The sequence below is a fragment of the Mastigoproctus giganteus genome, chromosome 8, assembly GCF_048544385.1.
Source record: "Mastigoproctus giganteus isolate SK-2022 chromosome 8, ASM4854438v1, whole genome shotgun sequence".
NCBI lineage: Eukaryota > Metazoa > Arthropoda > Arachnida > Uropygi > Thelyphonidae > Mastigoproctus > Mastigoproctus giganteus.
Genome location: NC_143582.1, coordinates 103968891 through 103988879, shown reverse-complemented (window position 1 = coordinate 103988879; position 19989 = coordinate 103968891). Strand labels below are relative to the sequence as shown.

The window sequence follows — 19989 nt, the reverse complement described above, 5'->3', positions numbered from 1 at the left end:
TAAGTGTGGAGAAAGATATGGACATGATTAGCAAGCAGCGTTTCATCTAAAAGACAAAATGATTCACACTGATAAGCCGCCATAAGATTTCACGTAGCATGGCCTATTTCCTACGGCTGCTTGTGGCATCCTAGACCGGACTAGGAGAAAAAGGGAGGAAAAGGAAGCGGGGAAAGAAAATACTCTCCTTTCGCGGAAGAGCTCGGAAACGCTAAAGTGCAAGTGACCTGGTCCCAAAGTTCCTCTATTGGGTGAGAGGAATGCGAAATCATGACCTCTGACCAGCCTCAAGTATTAAAATGCCTGGCTACCTTTAACATTCTGCTTGAAAACGCTGTTGAGAAATACAAATATTCAGTGTCCTCCTGTGAGTACACCGGCCTTACTAAATCTAGGACACCAGGCGAATATCGCTGGCTCCGCAAGAATCTGCAGTTCGGGTTGCGCTTCACTTGCCAAGGAATGGATATTTAGTCACTGCCTTTTGAAAGTTGCAGCATTACAACCATGAGGATCGTGAGTGTGACCTTTGTAACTCTGTGCCTTAATTACAAAAGTTTAATTGAATTATTATGTTTATTTCATGTATAGTTTCTTCTAGGTGAAGAAACTATACATGAAATAATGAGAAACAAAATGAATTTCATTAAATTTAATTTCGCATTTGTATTCAGAGTGATTCTTACATTTCATTGTGACCATGTTGATGACTAACGTGTGATTAACGCGTTAATCAGGTGTCGATTAATATTCAACTCAATGATTTTTTGTCAATGTTCAGTCGCCACAAATAGTAGAAATGCAACGAGTTATGAAAAAAAAAAAATTAAAAACATGTTCATTACTCGCTATTTTCTCTTAAATAAAACGTCATTCTACTTGTAACAGCTTATTTTGTATTATTTTAAACTGGAAGAGTCCAAATATTGTTATATTTGTTTCTTATGAGTGGAATGTTTTTTTTTTTTTTTGTTATTGAAAATAAAAGATATAGAATTCATAATTTTTTAAATATTTTATTTTTGCATTAAAAAGAAAAAAGTTTAATACAATAAGTATTGTAATATTTAATGAAAAAAAAAAACAAGCATTGTACAAGCAGAATTTTAAAAAATTCCAAATGTTTGCCAGAAATTATAAAGTTGGTAGCTAAAAGGTGACCAGAATAAATATATTCTCACGAACAAGTTTGAAATCTCGGGCATTTAAGTCTTTTAAATTGGAAAATGAAGGTGGTTAATAGATCATATAAAAAATGTTTTTTAATTTTTCAGCCAAATTCGTTACGTGACATAAATTTCAATTATCTTAATGGAATCCATTAAGAAAGATAAAATATTGTTATAATCCAAGCAGAATTCAAGAACTTTTACAGAAAATTGGCACCTCTCAGGTGTCCTGCTACCTCCTTTGCTACACTTTGGGGTGCTACTACGTCGGTTTAAACAACTTGATATACTATTATCAACATCTGAAATAAATACTGGAAACCGTAAGAGGGGGCCGTCACTGAAACTAAAGGGGCTCCACAAATTACAGTACAGTACTGTACATTAGTTCAAGAAGATCAGCTTCCATAAATAACTATCTCTGTCTTTTGCCACTCATCTTAAGTAGCAGCTTTCTCCTAATGCTACATTATTAGGGGCATTATTAGGGGCAGGTAGAACAATTTTCATTTGTAGAACAGTAAATATGCAACCATATTAAAAGCGTCTTAAAATCTAGTTAATATACTGTATATAATTTATAAAATTATTTTTTACTCCCAATTCTTTTACTAAATACTCTTCATTGTACAACTAGAAAAATGAACACTATTGTACAAATCCTGCCCAGCAGGAAGGGGCTATGAGGCACCTACAATTGCATCATAATAGCTAATCTGACTCGTCAGAAAAGATCTCCCTTTAATAAATTCGTGATGCGATTGCATTGTTTTTGTAGGGATTTTAGGTGCATTAGCGCCGTATATATTATTGAAGTGTGAAAATTGTGTGTGTTCCCTGGTCGATTTGCCTGTTTGTTTGCTGGACGAAGGAACACACACACACTGAACTTTAAGGATGCATACCTAATATGGATACTCATTCACTTACACTCACCTCTTCTGTTTCTTCTTTTCATATAATTTGATTGCTTGGCCTTGGTGACTTATTCAGTTTTACAGTTTCTCTTAAACTTTCCTCTCAATTATCGGAGCCAAGTCCAGGGACATCCTAGACTGGATGAGTGTGCTGGAGGTGCAATGTTCCCACATCTTGGTAAACTGAAAGGCTGCTTGCACCAAAAATCTTTGACTAAAATCACAAAATACTTTTTACATTTGTGGTATCCTTATCCCTACGAAACTTCTTCACATTAGAATTCAGACATGAAAATATGCATTTTGTTTGTCACAACCTAAACAGGATATTATCAATATCCTGTGGATATAACTATTGATAACTAGCATGGTTCATCCTTTTCCTTATAGTGTTAATATAAGCGAAGAATTCTTTCTTTTTTTTTCTTTGCATTCTTAGCGAAAACCTGTTCGTAAGTAATCTGCCTCTGTTTGCCCAACATCGTTTGTAACTTGATTGCGTAATAGATTGTAAGGTTTTGTCTCCTTAATAATTTATAATTATTCCATGCATTTTTCTTCTCTGCCATTAGTCTGATCAGCTCATCTGAGAGAAATTAAAGTCATAACCTTCAATAATATCTCTTAGCCGGTATAAAAACTCTAGTAGTTTCTACGATTACTTCCCCGAACAAGTTAATGTTACAAGGGAGACAGCGATGTCTGCTCGACCCCCGTAATTAACATCATGAGTTTCATCTCGTAACACAGCAACAGCGTTGTACAGTGGCCCAGGTAACCACACAGTACAATGTAGGAGAGTAGTTTGGCCGTCGTCCAGTGTGGACGCACGTTTTCCGCGCTCCTGGGTTTCGTCTCTGAATATGTGTTTACAGTGCCTGTTAGTTAATGAAAAGTGTACTAATTAGAAGAATTACTACAGTGGATCTCAGGGTGAGAAACTTTTGCTCTTTTACTGGGAACTTTGCAGGTTATTTGCGTTTTCTATCTGTATCCTTTGTTGCCAGACCGTACTGGTCACCATGCGGCTGACAGCAGGGCTATAGAGAGGCACCAATTACACTGTGGTTGCCACGCAAATACCCTGCACTTGACTTGGGAGGCTCGTGTGACAATGGAATGTATACCCCCTGGTGTGACAAGAATGTGTCGCATTCCCCTCCGGCGCAGGACTTAGTGAGTAAATACATCTACTGTATTCCTTCAGTTGTGACCTTGACTGCCGCATTTCACTAATTGCGAATGTCCATCTAAAGGCACTATACAGAGTATTTGCACTTGACTGGGGAGGTGTCCCAATCAAAAATTGAAACTTTATTGTGGACTTAAATGCAAGGAACAATGATTCTAGTGTTTCCCCCCCCCCACCTGCCATAGACTCTCATGGACGGATTAAATCATCGTAACTACACCATTAGCGTAAAAACTGTGTTCACCATTATAACCTCCGTCATAGAAAACCCCAACAGAAATTAGTTTGATCTCTCAAAGACTAGTTTCACTCTCGGGCGTTCCCCCCCCCACCAAATTGTAACGGGGAAGTTAAAAACTTGAACTGAACGTTGTCAGGCAACAAATTTCGCCACGGACTCACGGTTGGCATCATTTGCTATCATCGCAAAGGCTCTTCCAGACGGAGAGGTCCTGAACTCGTTAATCCGCAACAGCCTCGATGATCCGAAGTCAGACACGAACTGGGACAAAATGAGTAATTCAAATCAGAAAATCACAGAACAAACTATGGACGAAGAAAAACTAACAAGAGGACATCACAAACAAGATCAAAACGACAAATTGCAAATAACAGAGCAAAGTGGAGACTGCAACGTTGCACTGCCACAGCCAACGCCCAAAAAGAAGTACAAGAAATACGCCACCCCGAAGTTGGGAAGGGAGACAAGATCTCAAGGCGAACATAAAGAACAACAAGATAAAGAGGATGTACGAACAGAAAACAACGAAGAAGCAAGCAAACAGCCTGAATCCCCAAACATTGACTCCAGGCTGCCGGAAGGCTCTGTGCTAGACCAGGTACTGGCCCTTCGGGTAGAGCTCGAAAACAAACTAAAAGAGTCAACGAACAGAATCACTGCGGCCCTCAGAGGCGAGATTGTGGGAATCTGGACTAAACTAGAAACAGTCCTCCACAAGGTCAACAGCGAGGCAGAAAAAAACGCGGCCAAATTAGAGGCCTACCTGGAATGTAGGGGCACACAAATGCAACAGCGCGCCCCTACCTACGCAAATGCGCTGAGGAACCCACCAACTGTAATAAATATACCAGCTAAGGAACAACCAGAGAAAAAAACGCTACTCCCAACGCCTAACCTTGTAATATTAAGACCCAAAAACACCGAGGAAATTGGTACAAGTGACGAAATCAAAAACAAACTAATAAGCACTATGAAGGACGACTTCCAGCAAACAAGAATAAGAGGAATACGCAAACTAAGGAGCGTAGGACTCGTGATCGAAACCGAGTCAAAGCGAGAGATGCAAGAGATAATTGAAAACCCCAAGATTGCTGCCCTGGGCCTAACAGCTGAGCCACCAAAAAGAAAAGGTCCGGCGATAATAATTTATGACGTGGGCAAGGATGTCACACCTAACCAACTAGCGTCTGAGCTGTACCACAGGAACTTACAGAGCAAAATCCCGGGAAAGAACCCACAAGAAACAGTAATACCCAAATACTTCATACAAGCGAGAAACGGAATAAATAAAAATTGGGTAGTTGAGCTTACCCCGGAGGCCTGGAAGGTCCTGAAAGACCAAACAAGGGTTTTCATTGAATGGGGAAGCTACCGCTATCACGAACGAGTAATCATACCGAAATGCTACCGTTGCTGTAAGTTTGGCCACACGACACACACATGTGCGCAAACCACCCCAACATGTGGCCACTGTTCTGAAAAGGGCCACGATTTTAACGCCTGCCCCCACAAAGATAAGGAACCCACCTGCGTTAACTGCAAGACTATGAAATTAGACCACAAGCACTCACTTAGGGACCCGAAATGCCCTACATACCAACGAACCAAGACCTTATACCAAAGCAGGATCAACTATGGGAACGAGAATTAAAAATTATAACACAAATATGCTGAAAATAATCCAAATTAACGCACAGCGGGCCAGATCAGTGGTTGACCAGTTACGGACCAAAGCCGAAGACGAAAACTTGGATGTCATTATAGTCCAGGAACCGTATACACATCTAAAGCGGGTTGCAGGGTACCCACACAATTATAAGGTGATCCACACGGATGATGACACCCCATGGGCTGCCGTTCTGGTAAGAAACATCAACATCAGCGCAACTAAAATCACACAGCTGTGTACTCCATGGGCTGCTTGTGCACAACTTGGCACAGCATTAGGATCTCTATATGTCGTGGCACTCTACTGCAGACCGGGACAAGATATAGGCTTTGCAATCGACTACCTCCGATGCCTACAGGACACCCTACCAAATCAAAGAGTCATCATTGGAGCTGATGTCAACTGTCGCTCCCCGGCATGGCACAGCCTCACCCCAGACAGGCGAGGAACTCGAAATGGACAACTCTTAGAAGACTACCTTGCAGGATCCTATCTAACTGTTCTAAATCGACCCCACCATCTGCCAACATTTTCGAGCACCCTCTGGGAGGCCACAATTGATGTCTCCCTGGCCACCAGGAGTATGGCCGGACATGTGACTAATTGGAGGGTGGAGGAAGCATGGACCACCTCAGACCACCGGGCAATAACCTTTTCAGTTGAAAGACAACTAACAAGAATAACTCAAACAAACCAACCACAAATGAGATATGCAGTCGCAAATGCAGACTGGACACTATATAGAGAGTTGCTCACCACAGCAATTAAACACAATCTGGAAAACATAAACCCCCGGAGCGACCCGGATGACCTTCAGAGGGAAACTACAAAATTATTACTAAACATCAGTGATCGAGTGATAAAAAAAAAAAACCCAAAACCTGGCACAGTACCCTGGTGGACACCAGAAATTGCAGTACTACGACGACAAATGCAAAAAACAAGAAAAGACTTCCAGAGAGCTCGCAGAACCTGGCCCGAAGATGAGGTGGAGGTCTTCAGACAACATTACAGAGAAGCTAGGAACCGTTACACAGACACCATAAAAAAAAGTAAGAAGGGTTCTTGGGAGCGCCTAGTGTCTACTTCTGGAAACACCGACCCCTGGGGCATAGTCTACAAGGTGATAACCAATAAGCTTCCCAGGGGCGAGGTCATTAGTACTACCAGGACACCGGAGGGAAACCTAACGACCACTTGGGAGCAGTCAATGGGCAACATACTGGACAAAATCTTCAAGGAACCAGCAATATTAACCATGCAAGAACAACACGAAATTTGCAAGGAGAACGCAATCTATAACACCTCGACAATTGAACTCCCCTTCACCCTGGAAGAGCTCAGTGAGGCTGCCACCAAGATCAGAAATCGCAAATGCCCAGGACTGGACATGATCGAACCAGAGATCTTGAAGAAAACTGCAGAATTTGCACCGCACTTACTACTTACTCTCTACAACAGGTGCCTGGAAACAGGCAAATTCCCCACAGCATGGAAAACAGCAAACACCAAGTTGTTACTTAAAAATCCTAACAAAAAACCGGACTGCCCAGAGTCATATAGACCTATTGCCCTGCTCTCAGTGGTCAGCAAACTATATGAAAGACTGCTGCACAAGCGAATCAAAAACCACTATGAGAGGACAAACCTGGCGGCTAGGAATCAGTTCGGATTTAAGCCGGGTTCCTCCACAGTGGATGCACTTGGAAACCTGCTTCGGAAGGCACAGGAATGCAGAAAAAAATACCTGCTAGTCATTTCAATTGATTTTGCTGGGGCGTTCGACTCACTTTGGTGGCCGAGCGTCCTAGCCAGACTAAGGGTGGCTGCAGTCCCTATCAACCTATACAAGGTAATGGAGGACTACCTATCTTGCAGGAAAGTAGAAATAAATGCCAACTACCAAAAAGTCACAAGATCTGTATACAGGGGCTGCCCGCAGGGGTCTGTCTTGGGGCCACTCCTTTGGAATATGGTTCTAGATGAGCTCCTGAACCTGGACCTGGGGCTGATCTGAGCCCAGGCCTTTGCAGACGACCTTATTCTTACCATTGAGGCTGACTCAAGAGCCCAACTGGAAACTACCGCAAACCAAGCTCTGCAGAAAATACAAAATTGGGCTACAAGAAACCAGTTAAAAATTTCACCGACGAAAACCACATCTATTCTACTAAAAGGAACCCTGCAAATACGGCGCCCACCCCAAATTAAAATAGAAGGTGTGACCATTAAACTTGCCAACCAAATGAAATATCTAGGAGTTATCCTAGACAAAAACTTATCCTTTCAACCTCACCTACAATATATAAGGACGAAGATAAGACGTTACTCGGCACTGGTGGCGAGGGTTACGAGAAAAGACTGGGGATTAAAAAAAACAGCACTAATGTTGTATTATAAGGCAACCTTCATCCCTGCGATAACTTATGCTGCTGCAGTGTGGTACAGCAAAACGACGCTTGCAGTCAATAGGAGAACTCTGGATACGATACAAAGGACCATTTTACTAACAACCACACGAGCATGCAGAACAGTAAGCACACCAGCGTTGCAGGTGCTTGCTGGAGCGCTCCCCCTCGATTTGGAGACTGTAAAAGCTGGCTTGCTCTTCCTGCATGCCAGGGGGGTTGCTGCCACCTTCCAGGATTTCATAATTGACCCAGCGAGTAGTACAAAAACAGAAAAAGTCCGATTACAGGCTTACCTACTTCGGGAGTGGTAACAAAGATGGACCGATACAACAAAAGGAGAAATCACAAGAAAATTCCTTCCCAACCTCAGCAAAATATATCCCAAGCAACCAGCCTGGTACTTTCCGGGGAAGCATTTGACTTCGCTCCTTACTGGTCATGGTCCCTTTAAGGAGAAGCTGCTCGGGTTCTGCCTTGTTGAGGACCCCAACTGCACATGTGGGGAGATCGAGAACTGGAACCACTTGGTCTACGACTGCCCAGAATACGAAGATCTCAGAGGCATCCTGATCACAAAGATACACTACCTTCCGAAAGGACTGGAATCCCACTTCATTGACACAGAAGAGGAATACAGAGCACTTTCTCAATATGCGCAGGACCTCTTCGAGAGGAGAAAACTGCTAATTACCATAAATCGTGTCTGAAGAAATATCACCACAAGTTAAACTGTACAAGACCATAAAATACTATCCAACAGAGTTACTACAGAGAAAAACCTTGAGACAAGTGAGTGAAAAACACAAGGACGGCGCTTACCCCATGAGCGACTGGACTGAAACCGGCTCAATATTGAAGAAAAGAGACTTAACGCAGCACAGCTGCCAAACGCCATTTGGCGAATTGAAGAGGGCACCCTAGCCTCCTTCATCTTTAATACCCATATCCCCGGTGGGGGGGAGACGGTCTTACTGTCTCATCCCCCTCTCACCATTCCCACTTTCCCTTCTGGTGCGGCATGGGCATGCCCCACTGTGACTTGGAGTTGCCTCCTCTCTCGACTCCATACTTCTGTCTTTTCCCCCCAGACTTCAGTCTCCCCACCCACTCTACCTGCACATACGCAAGCGAATGCCCTACACATCGGAATTGATTTAATCATCTCCAAATTACGTTTTTCGCCCATACACTCGGCGTTTCAAAAATTTAGCGTTATTCCCCATAGAATTTACCAAAATAAAAAAAAATATATATATATATATATATCTTAGTTTATTTTTTAACTTTCATTTCCTCTTTTTATTTTATTATTTTTTTATTTTTTATTTTTATATATATATATTTTTTTTTTTTTTTTTTTTTTTTTTTTTTTTTTAGGTCCTAGCCGCCGAAATCTCAGGAAATTAAGCGGCAGGACCTGCCAGAGTAAATCTTAGTCTACTGGTGTTTCCTGGTCTGCCTCCACGGGGCGAAAGTGGGGCAACGTTGGGCCTCAGTAGGGGTCCAGCGGCTAAACGACCAGATGAACAACGGTACATGACATTACACATATACAATATCCATACACTTTTAAATCTCTGGCATTTCCCAGCGAACTGGTTCACTCACAATGAAAGCAACGCGGAGATGGGGGAAACCCCTGGTGCCGTTTGACCCTAAACACACTTTACACTTTACACTTTACACTTTACAGTACAATGTAGGAACAGCAAGACCAATAGCTAAATTGATTAGTGTCTGAGGTAAATGTGTGCCACGAGATTCGGAAAAACTCCATTGAGTTCAACGGCAATCACTATTTAGGTGTATCATGAATATGCATACTTCAAGTGTGACTTGAGCGACAAAAGATTGTGAAATCTAGTGTATATGGATTAGACACTAGTTAATATACTAGTCAAGGCCAGATTGTGTATATTGTGCGTGGTTAGTGTATGTGTATATGTGTGTAACGTAGGGTAATGAGAGTTTCTTTTTCGTATTGCCGTTAGCCTACAGGGAGCCGTGGAGATAAGCAGAGCAAGCCGGGCCAGGTGAATACCGCTGCCCTCTGGTCCCATAGTCGTTTAGGCTTTCTTGGAAGGGCACAAATAAAAAAAAAAATGTTTTTATTTAAGTAGAGTGCAAGTAGGTTGGATTACTTATTTACTAGTAAATTATCTCCAATATTTGCTATGAAAGTGTCAGCGGTGGGATCCGACGGCACTTCAAAGCGTCAGCATACTTTGGGGATATAAAAACTGGTGCCCAGATCTGGGAAGGAAACCATCCTGGGCTAGGCACTGTAGACATGAGAGGCGATTCCCAAACCACAGCAGGTGACTGCACTGCAGTAGTCGTTATCCAACGCGAATATGCTGGCATCGGTGTAGGAACAAGGCGTCCTGGGTCAGCCAATTACGGCTGAATGCAGTTATCGAAAACTTTTATTTAAACTAAGGATTTATTGTGATTTCTCCGCACATATCAAAAGAGAAAAATGGTGTAGAAGGAACTAGTTAACAAATATGTGGAAACCCACTGGGACACAGGCTCTACTGGAAATGTTGCTAGCCAGTTCTTACCTGAAGCTACTTTTAATATAAGAACATCTAATAAAGAACATTTTCAATTTCATTTTATTGTGACAACAAAAAAAAATTATATAACATAAGAAAAATATCTAATCCAGAAGAATAATTCAGAAATAATACATTTACTTAAAACTAATAAGTATTTTTATACAACTTTATATGGACTTTTCTTGCTTTTTGGGCTGAGAAATTGTATATCAGTTCATTGTAATGAATCATGTTTGTGAATCATTATATCATTCTCAATACAAATTACTTAACTTTTCTTGTCCAAGTGAATTTCTAATATAATTCTTAACTCTTTTAAGCACAGAGAACCATCGTTCTGCTGATGCGTTCGAAACAGGAATTGACAAAAATATTTTTAAAATTATGTTCACATTAGGAAAAGTTGATATTAGTCCTACTTGAATTGCTTCGTACATTAAAGAAGGTGAATATAAATTTTAATTTTTTGCAAAATGTATAAAATGCGTTAATTCTTTAAAAACATTAGCGTCAATGGCATATGAATAAGTTTATTAAATTACATTTATTAAATTTTGGCGGACAAAAGAACTGCAACACTTGTGTGTTTTGCTCTGCATTGTGGGTTGCAGAAATGGTCGAATGCATTTGTTAGATGGGATATATATCTCTGTGAATGAAATCCAATAAAAAGACTCCACCTGATATTCCTAATTGCCATAAATATCTTACGCATCTATTATAAAGCAACCTCCATACCCTCCAGAATATGCCTCTGTCCCCAGTCAGTCTCAGAAAACATCTAAGGACGTCAATCGAACTGCAAATCCATTCCTATAAGATATCATTTCCTCTAGGCGGCGGACAGATCTCATCAGAAGACAGCGGAATCTATCTGCCTCTAATCACACAGGCAGATGTCGACATCCTCCTCCTGTTGTGGGAACAGCCACCAACTCTACAATCAGAGCAATCCCCAGAACCAAAAATTCGACCAAGGGTATTTTTGTCTCGAGAGAAGTAGAGCAGCACATCAGAGTATTTTTGACAAGGGTATTTTTGTCTCGGCGATAGAGAAGTAGAGCAGCACATCAGAACGCAGCTGCAGATAGAAACAAAGGCAATAAAAATGATTTCTAAACACGACTTGTGTTTAGAAATCATTACAGCTCTTTCTACATTCAATGCCAGCAAACAGACTTTGACGAATTACTCAAGGACCACTGTTGGCCTGTGGGAACTATCATTCGGCCTTTTTACGGACGACCCCCTGTCCCTGGCCCTAGGTTACCAGCTAGTGACTCAGCTATCGAAACAAGTGAGCATGAATGACAATCCGTGCGTTTTTCAGACATCCAGGAAATAACGTCTACAAATGTCTCTTCAGCCTACCAGAATTTCAATGACACTAACTCTTGTGAAAACATCTTTCTACCCTGTTACTTGCCAACAATTAAGCCAAACAACTTATGCCTTACTGCAGCATCAAAAGATGCAATTACTGTATTATGTAATTACTACATGAACGCACGCAGTCTTGTAAAACATAATGATGAAATCCTCGCTCAACTGACATCATGGAATCTGCATCCAGACCTGATGGTTTTTACTGAAACCTGGTTCTCTCCTGAGGTTTCAATCCAAATTCCAGACTACTTTCTTTTTCAAAGTTGCAGAGGTGATTCAAAAGGTGTTGGAGTTGCTATTTATGTTCATAGTCATCTGCGATGCTCTGCCTTTCCTATCTCAAATCTGCCTGATCAAGCTTGTGAACTCACTTTTATCCGCATTGCCTCTTTGGTGATCGGGTGTCTATACCGACCTCCCTCAGCTTCAGTTAACAGCTTCCTTGTAACTCTTGACAACACTCTATCTCATTTCACAAGCAAATCCCTAAGCCTTCTACTGATTGGTGACTTTAATATTAACATTCTTCAAAGCTCATCCTCTCAGGTGCAAGACCTCCTAGATGTCATTACTTCAAATGGTTTCTCTGTTCTTACTGATGGAGATACTCCGACTAGAATGGAAGAGTCCCACAATTTCCTTCTTGATTTCGCAATTGGGGAATGCTCTCTCACGTATGCAATACTTGATACAACTATTTCGGATCATCGTCCCATCTTAATGGTAATCGAAAATGAAATATATGAAGCAGAGATCATGAATAGTTTCAAATCTATCACTCCAGACTCTCTCAATCAGCTTTGTCACGACCTGCAGCAGTTAACGTGGGATGGAGTGCTTGCTACAAGCGATCCTGAAATTGCAACGAACTGCTTTTTAAGCATATCCTAAATAGCTATGAAAAATACGTGTCATATATCAGGAGCCCAGGGAATAAAAAGGCCACCAAGCCAAGAGGGAAAATATGCCCGTTCATCTCAAATAAGATTTGTAATATGTTAAAGAAAAGAGACAGCTTTGCAAGAATTGCTAGAGCAACAGGAATCGAGGCAGATAAAACTAAATACACAACGTACAGAAACAAAGTCACTGACTGCATTCGGTCAGAGAAAAGAAAATACTATAGTTCTCAACTTACAGGTATCATAACAAGCAAGAAAAAATGGACAGTTTTGAACAAACTGTTACCGGGAAGGAAACTGAAATCACGAAGCTATGTTGGAGATGTAGTTGAAAACGAGGAACTCATTTCAGATGACGAGCTAAAAGCTACTGCCTTTTAATTAAAGTGTAACCACTTTAATTCAAGTGTGAATAACCTCTTTCAAGACGAACTTGACTTCAGAGACAATGAAATGAGAGAATCTGCCAAGTACTCAGTCAGAAACTCTTTTTTTTTCGTTCCTCTCTCCGATCAAGAGATTTTAGAAGCAGGGAATCAATTGAAAGAAAAGGGAGCCCCTGGCTTTGATGAAATATCTCCGTCTCTGCTGAAAAAGGTCCTTAGCTCAATTCTTATGCCACTGAAGTATACAGGGTGTTTCAGTTAAACGTTTCAGAACTTCTAAGAGGGGTAGGGTACATCCTGACAACTCGAAATCATATAGCAATGTGGGGTCGGAAATGCTTTCCTGAAGCGGTGTTGTACACAGAAGCACCATAAAGAAAAGAGACCGTAAGTGAGAAATCGTTTTAATAATACATGAAAAGAAGCAAAAGGTACATGGATTAAAGTAAGTGTTCGAAGTTTCTTCCACGGGCTACAATGCACGCCTCACATCTCCGACGCATGGACATCCGAACATTCTGGAATACTCCAGGCGAATTTCGAATTTCTTCGGCAGCTACTGCGATTCTTGCAACCAGCTCCTCAGCATTGTCAACAGGGGTGTCATAAACTAGCGATTTCATATGACCCCAGAAATAAAAATCAAGACATGATAGGTCGGGTGACCGAGCAGGCCAACGCACGGGACCACCACGTCCGATCCACTGTTGACCAAATGTGACATCCAGGTAGTTACGAACATCTCCGCTATAATGGGCAGGGGCTCCATCGTGTTGGAACCACATTGTCTGTTGCGTCGATGCAGAAATCTGTTCATCTCTCAAAAGTTGTGGCAATACTTTCTGCAGAAAGATCAAGTAGATAGGTCCGGTTAGACGACACGGTAACAGGTAAGGTCCGATGAGGTGATGGCCCATAATACCGGCCCATACATTGACCGAAACTCGAATCTGTGCTGCACGACGTCGTATTGCATGCGGGTTCTCGACCGCCCAGATATGGTCGTTATGCGTGTTGAAAATTCCTTCCCTTGTGAAGGATGCCTCATCGGAAAACAACACTTCAGCAGGAAAAAGGGGATTTGTAGCACATTTTCCAAGGTACCACTGTGCGAAAGCAATACGAGGTGCATAATCCTCCGGTTGCTGTGTCTGGACACGCTGCACGTGAAACGGATGCATGTCTTGTTCTCGGAGAATCCTCCAGACGCTGCAATGGGAAACCCCGACTGCGTTTGCTAGACTTCGTGTACTCGTTCTTGGATTCCCCTGTACATGCTGCAGCACATTCTGTTCGACGGCTGGAGTCCGTGCTGTTCTTACCCTGTCCCTGTCAGCTCTTTCAAATGAACCTCTCTCAGCTAACCTCTGGTGCAGTCTTGTAAAGAAATTATGACTGGGAATACGCCTCGTCGGATATCGTTCCGCGTACAAACGCTGTGCGGCTGGCCCACTACAATTTGCAGCCCCGTACGCCAAATGCATATCGGCTAACTCTGCGTTCGTGTAATCATCCATCCTACTAACTTGGCGTTCTTGTTCAAGAAATTCGAAATTCGCCTGGAGTATTCCAGAATGTTCGGATGTCCATGCGTCGGAGATGTGAGGCGTGCATTGTAGCCCGTGGAAGAAACTTCGAACACTTACTTTAATCCATGTACCTTTTGCTTCTTTTCATGTATTATTAAAACGATTTCTCACTTACGGTCTCTTTTCTTTATGGTGCTTCTGTGTACAACACCGCTTCAGGAAAGCATTTCCGACCCCACATTGCTATATGATTTCGAGTTGTCAGGATGTACCCTACCCCTCTTAGAAGTTCTGAAACGTTTAACTGAAACACCCTGTATATTCAATCTCTCGTTTCAATCTGGTAAATTCCCTTCTGAATTAAAAAAAGCAATAATCATTCCTGTTCCAAAGGGAAACCTTTGTAACTCCAACAACAAATTTCGACCAAAAGCTCTACTCTCAGTTTTTGCAAAATTACTCGAAAAAATTTCTCATAGCAGACTCATGGGTTTTCTTGAAGAAAATCAGCTCATCCATCAACAACAGTATGCTTATCGCTCTAAAAATGATCTTGCAATTGTTGACTTCTGCTCAAGGATTATTGATAGTCTTGAAATGGGTCACTATGCACTGTTTCTTGACTTATCTAAAGCTTTTGATCGCATAAACCATACTATTCTACTTAACAAACTCAATAACCTTGGCTTGAGAGGGAAAATTAACCTTCTCCTTGAAAACTACCATACCAATCGGCCGTTTGTCGTAAGAACAAATCAATCATACTCTGACATCTGTTATTTCTCCAGGGGAGTACCTCAAGGCTCACTTCTTGGACCTATCGTATTTGTTCTTTACATCAATGAATTTCTCTCTCCTCTTCCACCTTCTCACCTAGTAGCGTATGCCGATGATATTTCCATCCTAATCACAGATTAGGATGGAAATATCATGAGCTCCAACTCAAAATCTCTGCCTTGCTTTCTGTGATGCATAATTGGCTTCAAAAGAATCAGCTTATACTGAATCCAGAAAAATCAAAATATATGGTGTTTAGAACGAAAAACAAACCACTAAATATTGATTTAGATGTAACATACAAAGAAAAACAACTTGAAAGGGTGCATGAAACCAAGTTTCTCGGAATCTGGCTAGATGATAAGCTAAGTTGGGCAAAACAAATGATAACCCTACGAAAGAAAACTTTGTCACTAGCGGGAATACTCGCCAGGGCCTCTGCCTGGGTGTCTCCTTCTCTTCTCAGACAAGCATTCCTTTCTTTAATTCAGCCGCACCTCACCTATGGAATCATCTGGGGTACCACCAGCCAAGAAAACCTCGCGAGAATCAACTCCATTCTCAATCGATGCGTTCGTTCAATTTTGGGCCTTCCCTGGAACGCATCGGTTAGTTCGAGATACAAGGAAGTGAGACTCCTAACCAGCTATTGCAGAAAGCCGAGGCGATCCTTGTTTACAATGCTATGAAGACAATAGACTTTCCCCCTCTCTTCAGATCCTTTTTCATAACCACAGACGAAGAAGAAATATCATACAATCTAAGAAATGAAGCCAACCTGAAGATTCCGCTTTTTAGAAAAGCCATAGGTCAGAAAAGCATAAAATAGAGAGGTGCTAAAACCTGGAACAAACTTCCTGAAAAAATCAAAAATGTCACTTCACTAAATCAATTCAAGAAACTACTAATTGAACACATCACCAGGGATATCTGATTCAAATTACCTTCCACCCAACTCCTGGATTTTAAAAACACCAACATGGAAATAATGTATAAATGTTAAAGGAGGCAGTTGGCAAATAGTTTGTAAATTTCTGTGCATGTATCTCATCATTTTTATTTTCTCTCCTCATTTAATTTTAAAAATGTTCACAATAATGTTATAAGTAGTGATGCTTTTTGAAGTCTTCTGTAATGAAATGTATAAAAAAAAAAACTCCAATTTATTTATGTCTTTTCCTGTTGAACATTACCTGTACATTTTCAAGACTGTACATTTTTCAATTGTATATTCATAATTTTTTAAGGGAACGCTCCCTAAAAAGCCAATGGCTTATGTGTTCTCCCTCCCTTTTTGCTGTTATCTCCCAAAAAAGTGTAACATAAAATAGGGATAAATAAATTATTATTATTATTATCTTCCCAAAGGATAAATGAGTAATCAATGGAAATATGAGAAATCATGCAAATGGCAATCATGACAACCAAACATACATTTTATTGCATTTACGTGTAAAAATTGAAATGACAAGTTGACGTATTAGTATTATGTACTGTCAATCAGCAAAATAAGTCCTCAATATTTTGTTGTTCCTCCTCGAGCTGCAATTACAGCCTTGCAACGATCTGGCCTAGAGTTAATCAAATTCGGGATATAAGGTTGCCCAATTTCGTGGTACCACAACCTTACAATGCTCTCTTACTTATTTGCTTTTTCTGAGCAATTTTAGACGACATTATGTACCAGCAATTTTCAATAGGCTTCAAATCTGCACTGTTGCCGGGCCAGTCCAGTCCAACCCTGTAATGCCAGCATTTCTGAGGTATGACTGCACCTTAAGAGAGAAAAACCAGGGTAAATATTGGCGTAAGTATGTTTTAAGCTTTGTAAGACAAGAAGAAAAATTCGTCATTAAATCTAAATAGCATAAAACTTACCAATTTTGCTGTGTGGCAAGGTGCTGAGTACTGTTGAAAAATGCAGTTTTGGACGTCTGTGTGGTGATCCTTAATAACGGATTTCAGGCACTCCTCAATGCTAGCAGTGTAGGTTTCTGCATTCACAGTTCCATTAATTAACTTAATTCACCTCAAACGTTTGCTTGTTATGTATCTCCAAATCATCTGACCGGCGGGCGGGGAACTTTACAGTCGGTGTTATGCATCAGGATGGTATGCCTCCGATTTTCGTCTTCTCATATATCGCTTCCCATTCGAGCCATGCAGGTTGAATTTTATTTAAGCAGCTAGCACAGTGGTATCGTCAACGTCCATCTCACACCGGGTGGAAAAGACACGATGACGCGAGGTGGGCTTTTTTCACTCCATGGCTGAGTTAGTCGGTCTCAGTCGTGGACAGCAAGGTTTTCCCCCAGAAACTGGGGGTTTTTTCGTCCAGTAAACAGGCAAATCTACTAGAGAACATACGCAATTTACAGACGAAATAAATATATGGGTAGATGTAATCATTTAAGGGGGACCTTATATCATATTTTTTTTTTTTTTTTTTGCAAGTTGATTTTCGATTCGTCAGAAAATATGACAGTGTCCCATTGCTCTTTTGTCCATGAAAGATGCATTTTAGCCCAAGTAAGTGGCTTCTTCTTTGGCCGATAGGCATGCCAACCACATTCTGAAATCCGTCTTTGAATAGTTGGTGCACTAGTGTCAACACCAGCTCAAAGTCCAGTTTTAGATCAGGAGTACTAGCATGGCGATTACGAAGGTTGAAATATCGATCTTGGGAAGCCGTTAGTCACTCTCTTACGGCCTGATCCAGGTCTTCACTTCACAGTACCAGTTTCACGCTTTAATTTCAGCACCCGGAATATTGTTGACTGGTGGCAACGTATTTCATCAGTGACAGCACGCGTAGAAAGCCCTTCTTGGGATAGAGCAACAACTACATTTTTTTTTCTTAGTGTCAACTGAACATATGGAGCCATGCTTACACCTCCGCAAAACAGGATACTAATGATGAGCGTGTATACCCTTCCAAAGCCGTATTTATAGAAACGGCTGATGCAGTACCTTGCAATTACTGTCGGATGCAATCGAAGTTTTATCTGACGCAATACCTTTGCTTTGCGACAAACAATGACTGTAATCAAACAATATCTTATATGTTTCACTAGAAATGTTACCTTTTTTTTTAAGACGATGGAGTTTTTTTGTCCGCCACCGTATATAATGACAATGATTTTAAAAGATTTACAGCATGTTGTAAATTCGAATCTTTATTTTTATGATTTTCAAATTCGTTCCCAAAAATATTTTTCTCTTCCACTTTCAGTTATTATCATAGCCTGTGAGAAGCTTTAGCTGTATTTCGCTGCTGGTTCCAGATAAGCGGTCACCTGTGTTCTACATCGGAACACCCTTAAGCATAAGGCTGTCAGGGGCGCTGTTTACATACAAGGAAGTCTTTACTTTTTCAATTAACTCAACTATTTAAGGAAGAACTAAATATAAAATTTCATCAAAATTGGTAAAACCATTTTTGAAGAAAACGTGATTTTCAAATTAATCTTCAAGTTCATTGACCTTCAGGTAGAAAGTCAGTTTCCGATAAAAATCACTTAAAAATATCGGTAAAAAATAGCAATGAGTTTTTCAAACAGTGCTTTTGGGGCCCCTCTGATCGGAGGCCCGCAGATGTCTTTTTTGCCTGTTGGATAACGCGTCCCTGAGGAGAACAGCAATGTCCTTTCCGTCCATTTTCTTTGTTAACTGCAAGGACACATGTTCTTCTTGCATTTTACATGTAGAAATTCCACCCTTTCAATCATCGACCCATATTCATCCATATTTCAATTTTTTTTTCATAATTTCTAGCTGCTTTACATATTCAGGACACATTCTATCTTTAACAGAATGGTCCACTACTTTGCCCTTATTTTTGCAGTTAACACATACTCGACTCTCATTCTTTTTATCACAATGCTTAAATACATACCCCTTCCTGGCACAGTGACCTCACGTCAGTGTGGTCAATGTGCCAGGAAGAGGCATGTATTATTTAGATACTTGTAATAAATTATTTATTAAAAAAATTATTAAATTATTTAGATACTTTGTAATATTTAGATACAGTCCTTATGTAAGACATTTAAAGCACTTCAGCACGACTACAATATCCCGTACTGTGTATGAGGACCAATTAATATATATGCGTTTTTTATTACAAGAAGCTTTTAATATTTGAGGAAACTTCTATTATCCAATTCTTAATACTTTTCCCTGTTGCTTTATTTACTGATTGCGCCACAATTCGTTCTTTAATGTCATCTACTATACACACAAGTTTTAAATTTCTCTCTAAAGTCTGTTCCAACATAGTTTCCTTATCAACATCTGGTTCCACTCTTTTGTACTAACATTTTCATCCCCAAGCCTCTTCACAATTCAGTTCTTAATCCTTTTTCAGAATTGAAGTGCCAATGTAATACAGGCCTAACATTTTGTACTAACTCCTGTTGTATTTATTCACTGGATTTAAATGTTGTCAGAACCTGATTAATGGGAGAGTATAGTAACCGATTTTGCGGACATCGGTGCCAGGAGGAGGAGGCGGTTTCCGATAATATGAATTGATTTGGCGGAGACGAAGGCGGGTCCCGAATTGGCGGGAAATGGTATTTGGGAATAAAAAGTTTTGTTTTTCTCTCGATAGATGGTGTTAGTTATAATTTCAGAAATTAATTTTCAATTTATTTTTACCTTTGGGTTGGGGTGCGAACTTGAGCTGATGTGCTCAGTGGGTGGTGACGTTTCCTCTAAGTTAATTTTTGACGTTTCCTCATAGTCAATTTTTGTGAATAAATTTAACGTTCATTTTATGGCAGTGCGTTGTGGATCTTAATTGGGAAGGTCTATTTTGGGGGCAGTTATGCTGAGGGAGAGGGAAATC

The 19989-nt window shown here is 40.7% G+C and overlaps 1 protein-coding gene across 1 annotated transcript in view; it reads left to right on the top strand.

Moving 5' to 3' along the window:
* The first annotated feature begins 504 nt into the window (after positions 1-504).
* LOC150081746 (uncharacterized) overlaps positions 505-19989 on the top strand; it is a 137417-nt gene continuing 117932 nt past the window's right edge. The window contains exon 1 of the mRNA XM_090380305.1: positions 505-516. Within this exon, the coding sequence (XP_090236431.1) occupies positions 508-516 (9 nt within the window). The 5' untranslated portion in view covers positions 505-507. The remainder of the gene's footprint in view (positions 517-19989) is intronic.